The 18,723-nt window shown below is 40.7% G+C and overlaps 1 protein-coding gene across 1 annotated transcript in view; it reads right to left on the bottom strand.

The window, feature by feature from the left end:
- The window catches only part of cdh7a (cadherin 7a), a 76,477-nt gene extending 58,120 nt beyond the window's left edge, over positions 1-18,357 (bottom strand). The window contains exon 1 of the mRNA XM_029528910.1: positions 18,121-18,357. Coding sequence (XP_029384770.1) covers positions 18,121-18,357 — 237 coding nt within the window. The remainder of the gene's footprint in view (positions 1-18,120) is intronic.
- Between the last annotated feature and the right edge of the window lie 366 nt (positions 18,358-18,723).

Here is an 18,723-nt window from a genome sequence, read left to right as displayed (position 1 = left end):
AAAATAAAAAAAAAATTATAGAACAGTGAAAAAAGAGAAAGTGGAAAAAATTGTCGAAGTTATATTGCAGAAGTCGCACAGGGACAAAAATCAACAAACTTCAACAAACCACCTGATGTTTGTTACTGCAAGTGACAAACACAAGATAAGCAACTACAAGAAGCAAAGGGATATAAACACTCACCACAAATATCGAGTTTGCGTTAATTATTGTGATCGTTCTTTCCTGGACGGACTGTTTGAATGCAAAGCTGAAAATCCATCTGTTATGTTTGCTCAGCACTTGGCTCGTCTCATCTCCCTTCAACTGTTTGTACAACGCATCTAATCTGCACGTTTACACGTTCAAGTCGAGTGAGATTTCATGTACGGTGAAAAACAAATGAAGGAGGGAAAAGGAAACTCTTGACACTGAAAGGATCGCAAACGAAAACTAAGTGAACAAAAGAAACAGAAAACATAATGAAGAAATAATTCAGTGCTAAACTCGATGAGATATGCAAGCCTGGACAGCTGTCTCGGTTCTGACCATGTCCATTTTTTCCAGATCACCATGGCTGCAACACTGAGCTCTCTAATGTATATTCATACTCTATATTCAACCCTCTCTCTGTAGCTGATGATGGACTGGTTCACCTGGTCAGGTCGAAGCTTTCGGTCTCCTGAGGAGGAGTTGCTTTATTTTTCCTGGTATACAGTTTCACTTTTACGCGCGTCAAATGGGCACCGTCGCCCGCGGCTGTCTTCCTATTGATCTAAATGCAGATGTCATGTCTGACTGAAACACCGGCCAGCTGAGCAACTCCATCACTGCGGCTCTGTCATCCGTGCCCAAACAGTGAACCCTCTTTCAAAGTCACTTAGATCTTTTCCTCTTGCCATCTTGATCTGAATATATAATTAAACTAGGCCGGCTCAGCGTTTTTGTGCCCGCCACAGAGAATGACTGCAGAAATGTGTGCGGAAGCATCTGCGTTCATTATGCTTCTCAGCCCATTCATTCAGATGGCTTCTTTCATTTGTCACCTATGTTTGGAAACCAGTAATACGCGTATTAAAATGCTAATAGATTCCCCGACTTTGTGTGTATTTGGGCTTCGGCTTTATTTACCTCAAAAGTAAATCTGCAACTCAGTTAATGTAAACAGAAAGCTTCCACCATGTTTACCTGTTGCCTGAGTAAATGATTTATTATGTACATGCATGCACTAATTCCATCAATCCAACGACAGTTGTGTCACTTGCTAACCTGCTGTTCTCCGTTTCAGCGACAGCTTCAGTTTTTATTCCCAAACAATGCAAATCCCAAAGATGCATTTATAATACAGAACAGTATTAAGGCCTTCCAATTACTGGAAGGCTCATATTGGGAAAAATCTACAGAAAGTACTGAGGGAAAACTCATCTTGTTTGTTTGTTTTTTATTTGTGTGTGCGCGCTGAACAATGCCATAGCAGTTATGAGACTGCTTTTGAGCACTAGCTCTTCTATGAGACTTCTATGCTTTATTATAGGGGGGAAAAAAAAAAACAAAAAAGGTAATAAATATAAAATCTTCATGCAACCAAAGCACAATGAATTTTCAATGACACTTTACTTTTCAAAGTGGATCTTCGTCTGAAGGGGATTTAAACGGCATTAACACTGTTCCATGCAGTGAATATATGGAGGTGGCAAAATTATACTTCTGGAGTCTGGTTGAAAAGGTGAATATGAGTTGTATGAATGTGTTATAAAACAGATCCACATCTTACATGTTTCGACATTTTGTGCAACTGTTGATTGTGCACATTCTTTTTGTGATAGTCTAAGTTACTTATTCAGTTATCCTCTTCAGTTAATTCTGAAGGTTTTCTCTAGAAAACGTGAAATTACCTATTTTCTCTACGGAAAATGATCTATTATTTAAAGGATGGAAGGTTGGAGTCAGGTCAAAGTCTAACTAGAAAGGTGGAAATAACATTAAAATGAACACATATCAAGAGGTAATGTTCGTCAAATAAAAAAAGAAGTGATTTATTCATGGTGATAATAGTGATTTTTGGCTGGAGAAAAGTTTGGGAGCTACCAAAGGTTCGTAAGGATTTTAATTGAACTTTCTATAGAACTAATTTTTATCTATCACAGAAGAAGAAAAAAGAAAGACTCACAAATCCAGTCAAAGAATCGCTACAGCCTCTAAGAGAGTGCTACACATTATCTTTGTTTTTGCCTGCACTTGATCTCACTGTAACGCGAGAAGCACAACGGGTGAAAATGCGTCTTCCTCCACTGACAAGAAACTCCAGTTCACAGTACACTCGGTGTGGTCTCCCTCTAAAAAGTTAAAAGCTCAACAACTTTGTAGAGCACTTCACTCTGCCAAAAAAAAAAAAAAGAAGATGACAACCACTTCCAAAGTGGCTGCTTTCCATCTGTCTTGCAGTCGCTCCACATTGGCTGTCACATGAAAAAGCCCTGGCACTTTGTTAAAAACCCTTAACAGTGCTCTTTCTGTGCAGAAGTATAGGCGCAGGCGCTGTAGCATTTTCTCGTGCGTGTACATTTCTGTGTGAGCCCATTTAAAACCCATCATGGGTTCTTTTGAATCATAATTACGGGGAGTTCCTCTGCAGGTGGTTTGGGGTCAATGAGATCACATGTGAGGTCGCGTGGCGCTCTTGAGAGTCATCGGTTGTGTTAATTAAACTGTGAAGTGGTGCGTAACTGCGTGGGAAGGGATTTCGGGACAGCACTTCCAAGTGGTTGATAATCGTGTCAGATACCTTTTTTTTTTCTTTTTTCTCCTCTCCGCCCATTGCAGCTAACAGCTCACTATGACCGCAGTTCAAACTGAAATACCTTAACAACTGTTCAGTTAGTTAAAGCGCCGTCTTTCGCTTCGTTGTCACAGCATCTTGTTGTCTCATCACTTTGGCCACCCCTTGACTTCTCCATTGCCACCATGGAGGTGTAACGTTTTTTTTATTTTTTAGCAACATTTTTTCAACAATTAATGGAAAGATGGGCCACAAAATAAATAACCACTTCTAATGCCCAGAATTCAAATTTTATAAATTTTATCGACTCTAAAGCACACACACTACAATAAAATAATCTTGTACAGTATTTGCACCGTCACTTAAATTTGTCAACTATGCTTGTTTTCTTGATTGACAACTCCTGTATTCACTGTCACATTTGTCATGCCATTGATATCATAAATTGTTTGAGTGCTTGGGGGTAACATAATTTTTGGTTTACTCTGGTTCCTCCCACAGGAAGGAGGTTTCGGTGGTGTCTGACACGTTACTTTGATTAAAAACCTGTTCTGTGAAGAGGGCTCATTGCTGGGAGCACTCTAAGGTGACCGCCTGATGACAGTGGCATCAATAATCTCTTTTCAGTCACTCATCATCCACAGTACACGGACGAAGATGACCGACAAGGGCAATGAACAATCCAAATATTGGAGATGTGGATCAGGAGAACGATAACCACCTTATAATTACCCATAAATCACACTGTTCCTCCAACTGGGGACTGATAGACTTTAAGCATTTATGACTCCTAGCAGACAAAACTGTTTCTTTGGGACGTCCTGGTCTATACGGTCTTTGGGTCTGGACCATATAGTCACTATGTCTTCGTGTCATCTTCTCTCTCAGTCTCTTGTAATTTCCTGTCATCCGTCAACTGTCGAACAAAAGCAAAAAAAATAAAATAAAAAAAAAGCCCAAACACGTACTTACATTTGGGCTCTTATGTTTCTTAGTACCATGACATCAAAAAAAATAAAAAATGACTTAAATCTGCAGCAAATTCAAATAATGTGGGCATGAAATATAAATAAAAGTATTTTAATTAGAATTCATCAGCCTCGGATTCTTTTGTATTCCTGTTCATTTCAGGCAAAACAATGAATCAAGAAAATCATTAACACGTATAGATAATATAAATAGTCATCAGCTGCGGCCTGATCTAAACCAAACATCTTTGTCATTTCACCACGTAAAGACCATGTTTCTGAATCTCCACTCATAAACCCAAGTCTGTATTTAAATGGAGACCAACAGCTGAGATATATAAAGAAATAAACGTCCTGAGTGACAGACAGAAACTGAACTATGTAATCAAACAGTCACTGGGGGAAAATGACGTGAAATAAACAAGGCCTTTGGGAAAAGAAAGACATTGGGAAAAAAAAGGGAGTGAAATGCATTCCAGAAACAACAATGACCTGTAATAAACATTTCATGATGATGAGCAGAGTATTAAAAAGGTTTTGAATAATTTCAAAACAATATATTTTTGTTCATATTTGCCTCATTTGTTTCATACTGAAGATTTTGGCTCTCCCAAACACTTGTTGCATTTGCACACAAATGATGCATCACTCTCCCCCACCAGTTATAATAATTATTAATTACTGGGCATTAAGTTAACAGTAACACCAGATCCTTTTTTGACGCACGTTTCTTTGTATGAGTTTTGTTAGAGTTGCTTTGTAAAGACCTGAAGGGGGGGAAAAAAAAAAAAAACCTTTTCTAATGCTGGGTCGCAGGTAGACATCAAAGGAAGTAGGAGGCAAAATGACTCGCTCCTAACTCTGATGCATTATTCTTATTTAAATTTTATGGAAATTTCGGGAGGCAAGATGTGCCGTTAAGTTTGATCCACAGAAAGATTTCATTAGTTCTGAGAGTGCTGCTTTCCCTCCCAGAGATGGTTTTTATAACCAGAGTGAGACAAGTCTTCATTGGTGATGGGACGGGATTGGGGGGGGGGTCAACGTTTGGATGAGCGGAACGTGAAGTGAAAGGGCAGGCCTCCTCAGTGGTGGGAATAAATACTACCGTCACCACTGGGAAATGCTCCATTTGTTTAATGTGCCATTTCCAAAGTGGAACCCTTGTAATCCTACAGACATGGCAACCTCTCTGAGTATAGCACCCCTCTGAAATTTGATCAGAGCTAAAACTGTTTACCAATGTTTGGAGCCTGACATTTATTGAAAGTGGCCTTTAGTAAAAGTCATAGCTAAAGCGTGAAGAGGTTTTCTGATGAGCCCATGAAGTTTCTTCATCTTCTGGGGCAATAAGACAGATGCTGGTGCGTTAATGGAGCAATATATCAGTCACATCAGCTGAGAGAGAGGCCTCCAGACACATACCCACGTTTGCTCAGACACGTGCAAACCAGCAAAGCAGGAAATTATTGAGGGCTCTGGACTGCACTGAGACACGTTCAAGCTCTCAATTAGAAGTGCTTATGGAAGATTAAGTGTTTATGTGCATCCGTGTGTGCATCTTCCCATGTGTTTGTGTTTGGCCCTGCCAGCCTCAGTTCACCTTTGTGGGTGAAATTAAAATGTGCACAAAAACAGGCTCTTATAGGATTCATCAATTACTATTCAGATTTTTTTCAAATCCTTTAAAATCTCGACTATCTCGGTACATCAAAACCACGTGTTTATGTTTTATTAATTACTAAATGTGTAATAATACATCGTGGACACTCCCACCTTTATCATCTATCACAGAATATTAACTTGCATCGAGCAGCCTGTATCTGAAAAAGTGGCTGCATGTGAAGGAAACAGTCTGGACATCCATTCATTCATTCATCTTCTACTGTCATCTGTTTCCGAGTCGCAGGGGGTTCTGGAGCCAATCCCAGCTCACACTGGGTGGGGGGCGGGGTCACCCTGGACAGGTCAGCAGTCCATCACAGGGCCGACACACAGAGACACACAGAGACCGACAACCACTCAGACCTACGGACAATTTAGAGTCAGCAACTAACCCAAACATGATGTGTTTGGACGGTGGGAGGAAACCCACACAGGCAGAACATGGAGACTCCACACAGAAAGGCCCCAGACCGGGAATCAAACCCGCGACTTCTCTGGCCAACTGCGTTCCATCTATTGCTCATGCGACACTTTGGAATCTTGCTGTCAAGAAGAAGCCAACTTTGACTTGATCTACCACTCGTGGGAAAAGCAGTGTGTCGCTCCATTGCTGTGTCGTCGCCCTAAGCACACCAGACAGCACCAGGGTGAGCGTGACATCTCCGCTGCATGAGCCATCGTCTGCCCGCGGCAAAACGATGAGGAGTCAGCAAAAGTTTGGGCAACGCCCGGATGTCAGGACTCCTTGTGGTCCGTGACTCCAGCTCTGGACAAAATGACTCAGCAGCATGTGCCTGAGTCACATATGTCCCAACATGATATCAGCCATTTTATGTTAAAACCTAACATAAGAGAAATGGAAAATGATCCATTTAGACTTACACTTTCCACCATCAGCACAAGCTTCTCTTCATTTAAACCGTCGAAATAAAACTTCATATTAATGAAATAAACATGAAACATGTTTTGGATTAAATATTTCAATAGAGATTAACTAAGTCACATGAATGGAACATAAAGTTATATCATCTGCAGCGCCGTCTTTCCTGTTCACTTTAAGGTGGACTAATCAGCATTCACATATGATTTACTTCACTATCAATGTGCTTCAGGACCTCCTGAAAAGTCACATTGATAAAATTATTTTACAGATATATGTATGTCAAACAGTGCTTTGAAAACAATTAATACTGAAATACAAACTCAGCCTTGAGCAATTTTTTTTCCATACTGAGCTTTAGCAATAAGTGATAGTTTCAGAATTACATTAATGATTGTTGAATACTGAAATAGCTCCAGAGTTAAGCTCCGGTCTTTTTTTATTATTTTAATTTTCAATCAATTCTTTTGTTACTATTGTGCGAGAAAATATTTATTGTTAATGTGTGATCACCTGCAGTAAAGTCAACACTCAGGCATTATTCACAAGTCATAAAGCATTAAGGACGAAAAAGCAAACCACTAAAAATACTTTGGGATTATAATGCTATATTATACTGTTACTGGTTATACTGTTTTTCCTCTACGCGGCTCCAGTCTGTATGAAAAAGAAGAATAATCAGATCCTATAAGGGAGCTGGTTCGCAGAAAGCGTCTTGATTTGGCTGTGACCCTGCTGAGATTACAGGGCTGCATTTCTCTTTCATTTTTTTTTTTTGAGAAAGGGAGCCTGTAACAACAATAGTCCACAGACTAAGTCCATATGGACTGCAGTTAATACATTAAACTATCCACATGATTACTTTGACCCACGCGTACATTCTTGTCGCATGCAGCATTTTTACCTTTGTCTCAGCTTTCCATTTACCTTCCATTTACCTCAGTCTCTGTGCAGCAGCAACTTACAATGACAAACACACATATCCATCACTCTCTGCTGGCACCTACAGAATCCCGAACCCTGCGACTCGAGCGCAGTTCTTTAGGGAAAAATGAAAACAGCCCACCTGGATTAGAAAAATGTAACCGAAGCCGAAGTTACCGGAGAGAAAGGAAAGTAAACACGAGGATAATGCCGTCTCTTTTACACTACCAACTGTGCTGCCACGATCCAAAGGGATTATAAACAACTCAAACAAGCAGTACTACTTCAAACAATAAAATACCTTATTAAACCCCAACATGAGAGGGCCTTTGGGAAAGAAGACTTTTGATGTGTACACAATCCCTGCAGTGGTGAATATATTTAGTCTCGCACCAAGAAAAAGAGCAAATCACTCTCCTGACTCCATTCTTCATTCTGAGGGATATCAGGAGCCAAATTCAATAACAACCTTAGATCATCGCCCAATCCATCTCTGAATCATCCCATAGTCTTTACATAGCCTCAGCGCCTCCCCCCCTCCGGCATAATTTAACACTGTCAGACGATGAACTCATCTCCTCCATAGAAAATGAATGGGCTCACTTCCAAGAGCAGGATATCATCACTGAAATCTCTCAAACTTCTCTGGAGCAGCTAAAAATTTAACCAAATTTCAGCTGCGTCAAATTTATATCTACTATCTGGGAAGATGGACTGAAACGGGATGAGGGAAAATAATCTTTCCATGCATTACGTTGTTCATGCTAAAGGGCACAACCACTACAATAAGGGCTCCTTTTGAGAGAGTGAAGTTGTTTTATGGAGATTTGAAAGACACTCCATGTTAGAAAACAAGAAAAGGAATAATAAACATGATCATAAATATTTTTCTTGTTATTAGCTATGAGCATGTCGAATAGATGACACATCAAATGTCACAGTTAAGTTTTATAATCAGAAAGATGGCCTTGGTTTTTCATAGCCATAAAAAAAAAAATTTAAAAATAAAAAGCACTACACTCCAACACAAAAAAATGAAAAGAAATATTACTACTAAGGATTTTCTCCACCAGCCAAGAGCCACATATCTCTGATGTCCCCGACAAAGTGAATGCTACACAGCAAGAGAAAGAAAAACTGAAACTGCTTCAGCCACCAACTCTTTTCAATGCAGTTATGCTGGTTTACACCTTTATGAATTTGCTTTGCGTGCCCAAAGTCTGGTCTGAACTGGATCGACTTTCCTAAATCAGTCATGTGGAATCATTTATTTTTGTTTACTGGAGCATTGAAGTCCTGAATCATGTAATCACACTTTTACTGCATGTGTGCCAGTAGCTCAGATGAGCGGGGGGAGCAGCAAAGGTCACTTCTTGCATTTTCATTAGTTATCATAGATAGCCTTTATCAAAATAATACAACCTTCCTTCCCAGGCTAGATTTTCAACATTTAGTCGGCTTACTGATGCCTGCTAACAGCGCTGCTGAAAGGATGGGTTGGCTCAATATTTCAGAAAAGATTGAAATTTCTCTACAACTACTGGATGAATTGCTGGAAAAATTTTTTTTTGACCCACATTACTTTTTGGCTGACACCACCATTAAGTTGACACTTTTTGGTTTTCCCTGAAATGTTTCAAGGCTAATGGATGCATTCATAAGGAGATTGTTTCTCCGGCTTGCTCAAAAACTACTGGATGAACTGCCGTGAAATATGGTTCCACCGTGAAGTCTGAGTTTCAATTTCTGATAAAATACGACAAAAGTAACAGCAACTGAAACTGGACTTTACTTTTAGGGTTCGCTTGTTAACTAAGCCTGCAAGGTGCCCCAAGAAGGTGAATATGAAGTAGTTTTAAGCATTCAAGAGAAGAGGAAATATATTCAGATGGTAGAAGTCCAGGTGGAATAAAAGACTATGGCATTTCAAGAATGCATATAATACCAGGTGTAAGTGAGAAGACCCACTGACTGTTATAGAAATAATGTTTCCAGGACAGATATGATAAAACCAGGCATAAAGAGTATTCAGCAGTAAGACATGCAGTTAGGGAGAGTTTATTATTTACCAGAAAACACCATCCAATTGGCCCACATAAGAAAGCTGTTTTGCAGTGCCATGCGATTGATAGAGACCAATTATAAGGTGAGAATAAATGCTGGAATCAAAAGCTTAAATTTTTCATTCGATGATCCAATTAGTGACTATGTGCAATTAAGGAAAGGGAAAGAATCATGAATTCAACACAATAATTCAAGCTCCAGAAACAAGGTTAGAAATCGTAATTAGCAGACTTCCCCGTATTGAAACCCGCTGCCCTGTTTATTCTGTGGCCATTCACCATTGGAGGAAAAAAAAAAAAAAAAAAGTGGAACAAAGTACGCATTATCTCTGTGCTCTCCTTCTGCAAGTCTTTTTTTTTTATTTTTATTTCTTTTAACACAATGAACTTGTGACAGTATTTTGGGCTGCAACCAGCACGGTCTGCAAAAAAAAAAAAAAAAAAAAAATACACCACCCAGAGCAAAGGTACAGTACCACTGTGAATCACCAACACTGGTCCGATGAAGGGCTCATACAATAGACTAATTGCCTTCAGTTACCATGCACGGATTCCTCTCCCCGGAGCAATGAGCCGTGGACTGTGGCACTGCTACTGAAGTCGCAACCAATAAGCCAAAACAAAAAGGTAAAAAGAAAAAATATATTAAAAATAAGACTTGACCAGATTATTAAGAAATACAAACTGTGACATCCTCTGAAGCTGCTAAGTGATTTAGTTAACCACGTCCTGTGTGATATATACAAATGAACAGCACTGATATGGAAATCCAGCCCGCCGCAGCTCAAAGTGAGTTTTTGCATGTGTTTGTCATATTTTCAGACCTGCCAAGTAGGAAAACTGTAGTAGAAAGGCTATAGTAAGAGCTTTTCCAGTACATGTAGGTCATTTCTCCTCCCTGTGGAACTATAGCCTGTTTTAGGATTAGGGACTATGATTCATTATGACTGAATTTAATTACAGTGAGAGGTGGCCTATGCATCCCCGGTTTTAGCATATTAGGGTCCCTTCATCCATTGGATGGTAAATGTCTAGAGGACAGTGTGGGGGGTTGGGTTGGATAAAAGTGTGTGTGTGTGTGTGTGTGAGAGAGAGAGGATGGGGGGAGGAGAGGAGGTATAAGGCTTCGGGTTACTTTAGCAGAGCAGCAATTTGGACACGTTTACATGGACACATACACACATTACTGAGTGTAATCAGGTTAAGGGGAGAAAGTCGTATAATTCGTTTATGTTTCCCTTTACTGTTTCTTCGAAACGGTCTGACATCAGAGGGGCCCCGATGTGCACCGCTGTAAAAGTGCATGGAGTTTATTACAATGGCTTTCTATCGTTGATATAAATCTAAATCTTAAATTATTGTTTGTTGCGGTATATTAGTACTAATGAGCTGGTTTAGAGTCTCCTAACCTTTTTGGGTTTAATGTCGGGTGAGCCCCCATCAGATGAGCTTTGGCACCCCGTTATTCTCTTTCTCATCATTTTTAGTTTCTATGTTTATGCAAGTCATAAATTGTATGTGAATGAATCCCTCAGTCAATCAATGTGCAGCATTATTGGTCATTTTATTGCACTTTGACATTTTGGGTTTATGGTATAAAATCTAAATCAGCGCTGATGACTTGTAATAATGTTTCATGCAGCTTTTGACCAGAAAAGTGCACAAATTGGTATCCTTGTGTTAACAAACAAAACTAAAACATGACCATCATAACGTTAGCTTTGTAGCCGTAATTGGGCATTTTAGCATTCTAATATTAGCATTACAGACAACAGCTAAAATTGTTGTTTTGCCCATCATCCGTCCATCATGCTGTTCAGTGAAGGGGGGTCAGATATCAAACTGCAGGGTGAACCCCCGGGGAGCTTGTCAGTCTATCCCTGATCGATGTCTACAGATCCACTCCAACAACCTCAGAATCTCAAAGTCACACCTATAGGCAATTTACAGACACCAATTAATGCAAGACACAGGTCTTTGGACCGTGGTAGGAAGCCAGAATGCACACAGGCTCAGGAAGACCACGTAAACTCCACACAGGAAGGAGCTGAAACCAACGATGGTGCTAATCAATAGCTTTCCTTTTCTGCTAAACAGGTCTTACAGTGTGGAGGACTGATATGAAACATCTGCCTCACTCCTCTTTGTTAACTTTCTTTCTGTTCATACATAAGTCATGTTTTTTTTAATCCCCTTTCATGTTATTATGGGCTGGCCTATGTGGATGTGAATGTCTTTGTCATCTCTGTTTTTGAGCTCTTGGTGCCAAGACAAAGGTTTCATACGTGATATGCTGTTTTTTTTAAATACACAAAGTGTTTCTAGCTTCACTGGCAGTTTCCAACATGACAAACAACAACAGAGGCCAAATGCCCAGATATGGTTACACTGTACACTGTTAAGAAATCAGGTTTCACCTTCACAAACCTAACTGTGTTAATGCGATTATTCAGGTGTAACCTGAAAAGGGAAACTTGGTTTCTCACTCAGACGGATCTTTCTGAAATTAGACCACAGCTGTAAGTGGGTAATAATCACATTACTGTGGCGCTTCAGTGTTTGTGAAAAGTCAAACTCCATGCCATTTTGAGAGATGTTGAACCTGGACTCCCATGAGCAGCTGAAGGTAATACAGAATGAAACAATCTGAAAACACACTTGACACAATGAACAACTCCCTGAGTGCAGCTGGATGAAAGGAGGAAACAACAGAGATGGGGAAACTCAATATCGTGGTAATCTTAAGGAAACACTTAGAACGTCTCCAAGCTCCTGCTAGGGTGCTGGTGTATCGGTATGAAAGTCAATTTCAGCAGACACAGTCGGATCAAACTGCTTCTATTTCATTTGGGTTTTATTGTAAAATCTAATTAGTCAGTCCGTGAAAAATGAGCACTTGGTCTATAATGCTGCATTACTTTTAGAGGAGAGGACAACATCTTTCTCCAATAAATATATTTTCATAGCTCAGGTGAACGGGCTGCGCACCTTTTCTTCAGAACCACAACACCTTCTGGGAGGAACAAGTTGCAAACAGTTAACCAACCTCTTTGAAATACATCTACCAGGTCTATCAAGTTGAGCCCCGCCATGGTTACATTATTCAGTGAGGTGGAGAAGAATGCTTGATACCATTGTCATACCAAACACAATAGTCTCCGGGCCACCTGTAATCCACTTTGTAGAGGAAAGAGAGATCGAAAATCTTCACTTTTTGTGTGAATTCAAAGTACGTCTATGCTCTCAGCGCAGACTCAGGACCCCTCCTGAATAATTCAGCATCAGACCTGTTGGGGATGTTGAAAATTCAATACATCAGCACCTCAGGAAACTTCTGCAACCAAATATTCCAACCAAAAAGGCACATGAAAAACAAAACTAAAAATACATAAAATACACAACTTCAAACTATTCACCGCTCCCTTTGCTCTCACCACATCGCCTTAATATTTAATTCAGTTAGAATATCACTCGCTACAGGAAACAAGCTTCATCTCTCACAGTACATCCAAATGCAAAAAATGATGAGCCTTCCCCCATTTTTACCAAGCCACCATCAGAAAAACATAAATTGGATGAACCTATCTGAGTGAGGAGACAAGAGGACAGTAAATCCAAAATCTAATTTATGACTTAGTTTGGCAAAAAGACAAACAGCTTCTCTAATGAGTGCACACATGAGAAGTAAATCAGTCTGCGTGGCCGAGACCTTTTTTTTTTTTATTTTCTTTCAAATAATCTCTTCGAAGGATGCCATGTTTAAAGCGCTGAGCTGTAATTCATTTTATGCAACACTTTAGTAGAAAGGTTTTTCAATTTTAGAGTTATATCTCAAGGGTCACGCAGCGCAACCTCATTGGCGAAAAGGTGTCTTTACAATTTATGGGTTGAAGCAGCTGAGACTTCCCGTCGACCCACCGCTCAGACACTCAATACCGCCGGACTGATTGCAATGATGGCCAACAAACCGTGCAGATCGACAGCTCTCTTTCTTTCTGAAAAATAGGTTGCTATTCATATTAGTGAGCAGAGTTTGGTATCATAGGGGAATTCTCATCATCACTTGTAAGGAGGCGGAGAAGCAACAAAAAGTGTTCAAAAAGAGCAATTACAGTTCACAGATAGTGAACTGATCCACCAGGACTAAAATCCATCAAGCTATTACCACATGTGCATTTGTGAACAAAAAGCTAATGGTTATCATAGTTTCCCAGAGCCCCGAGGTGGCACCATTAAATAGTTTGTTTTTCGAATTTTCACAATTTAATGAAACTTATTTTTTTTGCATTTCAGAAACTGCAACAACTTAAACCGTCATTTTACAATCAAAACTTGTCATCGTCAACTAATTGAAACGCTGATTAATTGTATCAGCCCCAGTGAGGCGGACAAAATAAAGAGCAATGTCCTATTTATTAACCTTTTATCCTTGATCCTAACCTCCCGCCGCCTCAGCACTCTGTCAGGTTATATTGTCATAAAAAGGCTGAAAGTCTTGAGTTAAGTCTGGCAGCGTACGACAGCACAAAGCGGGAGGATGGGAGGCTGCTCCGTTTGGGAAAGCACACGATGCATTAAGGCTACAATTTGTTTAACCAGCAGTGCAAATTCACAAAATCAAAGCTCAACAACTTTGAGTTTGACAGATTTGGTGTAGCCAGCCAGATCTCAACTAAACCTGTGTTTGACAGCTGAATGGGCTTCAGCAGAATTGAATTTGAGGTGTGAACGAGCACCTCACTTGCATTGATATTGTCCTTATATGGAAGGTGTTTTTATATACATTATAAAAAAAAACACACAGGTCCGCTTATTTAGAAGCTCTTACACATGGGCAGTGTCTGGAAGATATGTACTAAGATATTTACTGGTCATTTTCACCTCTTTAAGGAGGTAACATTTTTTCTGGACTGAAAAATTGCCCTACAGATGTCGACTGCAGCCCCGGCCTGGTACGTACAAGGTGCAGATATAAGCAGCGTTCCTTGCCTGTCCTGTTGATAACAACCCTCTGGTTGAGTTTACATTTGCTGTTTTTGTCCTTTTTGATTCCTTGGCTCAGATAAAGGCTTTCCCACCCTCCCATAGCCCCCAAGGATGCTTCATGAGCTCCCCCCTTTGTGAGCGCTGGTCCCTGGGCACTGAGTGTATGATGCTCCCCCTCCTGTCAGCTTAAATCACCCTCCTCTCGACACGCTGCTCTCACCACTCCCCAGCTGCGATGGTGTGTTTGCGGCACCAGCAACTGCGAGCAGATGCTATTGAGAATGACCTTTGCAGCAAAACCCTGTGCTCTATGATTCTAACCCATTTGACAGTGAACATCTAATAGAATGCTAATGAAGTGGCTTCTGCAGTAAAATGTGATGTTCCCTCCATTGTAATTATCTGTGGGACTATCCCTGATGCCCACAATGCATGCCGTTTGATTATTAACCTGAATGTCTGTCAAGCACAGGACCCGTTTCCTGCTGCCAGGTCAGAGATACTCGTGACGCCTGCACACAGAAGTGTTTGCGTTTGCTGCCATAAATATACTGATGCCCGAGCACTTGTTGCAAAGGAGGGGAAAACACGCTCTGTTTCCTCGGCTGCAAAGTTGGGGACAAGTGATCTCCATTTTCTTTCAAGGAACACTCGAAGCTCTGACAGCAAGCTACAGGAGAGACGTTTTCCATCTTCTCGCGCCTCATTGAGGTTCTTTTATTTGTGCTGGAAGAAATCCCTTTTGTGACTGTAGCCGGAGAGCCTGCGCTAATATCGCTTGAATGCAGCCTGAATTATAAGGTGAAATGAGTCCATCCATTACTCGGACGGTTAGTCAGGCTGCCAATTTTGAAGACATCTCTATAAATAAGTGAGATTCAGCATAAGAGCTGTGTCTGTATGCTTGTACCCCCTGTGATGTGAAGCACCACTCTGCCTCAGAGGCTCAAAATTTCTCCACTCTCTTGAACATAAACAGGCCTATATATAAAAAGTCCTTAATAGCTCGTAGCGGTAGCTTTATAGAAGTTATGGGATCGAGGGAAGAAAATTTCCAAAGTGCAAAGCAAGAAGATGCAGCACTTCAACAAAGCCGAAGATCTAAACATGGATTTTCAGCCTTTACATGGAAATGGCCGTGGAAAAATGGCAGAAGTACCGATATCGTTTCATCAGCAGAAGCCGCAGATTGGCAAATTTCATCACTTGCAAATATTTAGCCACATGAGCAGCCCGCAGAAGTCGTTCCATGTTTACCAATAAGTGTTTGTTAAGTGGATGAATTGCTTCAGGGTTTTTCGCTAGTTTAAATATGTGCGTCACCAATTTGGGGTGGAAAGCTGTGTAGTTTGTGCTTCTTAAATGTATGTTTCTGCTGGCTCGATGCGACTGCAGCTGATTCCAGGCCAGTACAATTACCCGAGGCAGAGTGCCAAGGCATAATGAGACATTTGGTTGTGAAATTCTGAATCTGACAGAATGCATTAAAGCCAAGCAGACTGCAGATGCAAAGGGAACAGCCAGGCCAAAGTGATGACTTCCTATTTCCTGACTGTATCATATTTCCCTTTGCTTCCAGCCAGACAAATGGCCAAATTGTGCAGCAACTGTGGCTCTATTTGTACACAGATTTCTATTGTTTGTCGCATTACCCATATATATCTGACCAAAGAAATTGCTGGTTGTGTCAGTCTGGTGTTTTCAGTGAGAACCCACTTGAAATTTTAAAGCATTGATTCAGCTGTAACAGTTTTTTGTTTTGTTTGGTAAGAATTCGTTGAAAGTAAGGTCGTTTCGTTGACATGATGGGACCTTCCATGTCGCTCACATGGAGTCAGAACGTCGGGGTGTCCCGTCTGGACTTTTTTTTTTTTTTTTTTTTTAAATAAAAAACAGCAGCGTGCCCTTGTGATACCGAACAAACACGCACTACGTGACAACTATGATCTAAGGGAACAAATAATGTGACAGCTTCTCAAGCTCCCAGGCAGCCTGCTCTGCCCACCAGGGAGTAAATGAATCTGATTTTTCATACATCTGAAAGGGTTAGACTCGGTTCGGGCACAAGGTCAGATGTAAAGATGTAGTCAGTAGTCACTTTTTTCATGTCTGGTGCTACGTTTTCCTTAGACTTTTAATACTATCACTACAAAGATACAAAGACCGGCCCCCCCCAAAAAAGAGAGATAAATCTAAATCTGAATTAATATACACAATAAAATATATGATAAAAAAAAAAAGAATACTGCCTATTAAAAGGGGGGCAGCAAATGAGTTTGTGTATATTCCTCATGGATAAGCAGATCTCTCCACATCTATGAATAAGTAATCAGTCTGCTCACGTCCTGTGGGATTTACTAACAAGAAAAGCAATCAGACACAAGCATGTGTAAAAAGAAAAGCAGCACTCAAATTTCTACTGTACTGGCCTCTCGTCTTTAACTTTCAAATGGGCAACAGAGGACAAGGACAACAGATTTCAATTGCACAACACAGCGCAGATGTTCACAAGCAAAAAAATAAATAAACAAATAAAAATAAACAAACACTCACCCCCCCCCCCTTCCCAGCTCATCACACACAGGAGATGCCCAACAGTATTTCAAGACACCGTGGATGCCCGGACAAGAAATGACCTTTAGCTGAACTCTAGGAGTGTCGCAAATATGCTCATTGTGATTTAGATGCTTTTCCTCCCTCCTAACATCCTTCTAGTAAGAAAAAAAAACAAAAAACAAAACAAAACAAAACAAAAAAGAAAACAGAAGAACAAAAGGACAGTGAAATGTTCTCTAATTCCAGCTGGAGACGATAATCCAGTTCAGAGGCAGCAAGGAAATGGGCTTGTGAGAGCAGACCCAGCAAATACATGCAATGAGAATGATTATCCTGCAGATGAGTGGAAAGATGAAAACTAATTTCATAATAAGACCAGAAAATTCTCCAAGATAACAGGGATCTAGAGAGCTATCCAAGACCCATCTGGCCTGAAACACGTGCCGGAGCCATTTTCCAGGAAGGATTCGTCCATTTAGACTGCGGTGCCGAAAACTGCAGGGGAGCAAACCAAACAGCCATCTCACAACAAGCAGCTTCCACATTAGTATTTGGTTTAAAAAGGAAATGGATTAGACTCACAAAGTCAGGGTACATGCACCACGCTTGAGATGAAAACGGTGCACTTTTTGCCCCCTACATGTGTCTGACAGGCATGGTTACCATTTATATATAATATTCTTTTGTCTTGTTGCTGCTTTGTATTTAAGAAATGCACCCAAAGACTTCCTGAGCGTTTAAACGTCATTGTGATGGTTTCATGCTTAAAACTCATCCAGACCGGGCACTACTTAGCTCTATGTGCTCACACATTGTATGACACAAACACACATTTGATACATATACACCCTTTCGGGAGACTGATTAGAATGCAAATTACCTTGTCATGTTGTGCAACGGCCTCTGAACTGAAACAGCACATTTGTACTAGATATACTTGATCCTGGCTGGAATAAAACACAACGCTCTCCCACACTATCTGCCACTTGGTTTTATTGTTTTTTGTTTTTTTTTTTTCTCATTTGTTTAACATTATATAGGGCAATGGGAACATAAACAACTCTGTAAAGCTCTGCTGCGTCCCAGATTTTGCAGACCCTTACACTAAAAGGCTACTGATATGTGTTTTTCTGTACAGGCACTATAAACCTGGCCCAGTCTGCAAAAATAGGGTATGTGCAGATCAATTGATCACAAGGTGTGTTTTTCAGAATATAGTCAAAGATTGTTGACCCTGTAAATGCACTCTCTTGTGCACAGAACAATACATTGTTGAGCACATGCTAATGCTGACCCATAAACAGCCAATGATCACTTACCTTGCCAACATAGAGTGGTTCATTTCCTGTGTACTCCTCCAATACGAAGAACTGGTTCCATACCCAGCTGCGTTTGTGCCTGTGCTGGACCTCCCAGGGGTCTGGATCTGAGTGTGGGGACCTCTCCAGATCCCCAGAGCTGGGTTTCAGGCCCCAGCAGCCCCTTTCCTGCAAGGGAAGCAGGAGTGCCAGGAGAGCCAGGGCTCTGCATATGCCTGAGCAACACCGCCCCATCATCTGGGCCCCCCTCCAAAAAAAAACAAAAAACACTGAGGCCAGAGGAGAAAATAAAAAATAAAAATAAAAAAAGAAGGACAGAAAAGCTGAAATGTCAAAACCCTTTGGGCTTTATCCACACAGTCCTGACCCTGTGTTTCACCAGAAAGCACGAACAGTCAGACACTGAAAGGACCGCGTGGGTTGAAAAAGAGTCAAGCTCTGCATTTTGCTGCGTTGCTCTTCTTTTTTCCTCATTGGAGACTAAAAGTGGGGTAATTCCCTCCACTTTGGATCCGAAGAGTTGACATTAAAGCTGGTTAACAGGGTCAATGGGGAACAGGGAGGCTTCAATGCACAGGCTGTGTAATTGGCACCTATCAGAAC

The sequence above is a fragment of the Echeneis naucrates genome, chromosome 20, assembly GCF_900963305.1.
Source record: "Echeneis naucrates chromosome 20, fEcheNa1.1, whole genome shotgun sequence".
Taxonomy (NCBI): Eukaryota; Metazoa; Chordata; class Actinopteri; order Carangiformes; family Echeneidae; genus Echeneis; species Echeneis naucrates.
The sequence above is the reverse complement of the archived record's forward strand: the minus strand, read 5'-3'. Positions and strand labels throughout refer to the sequence as shown.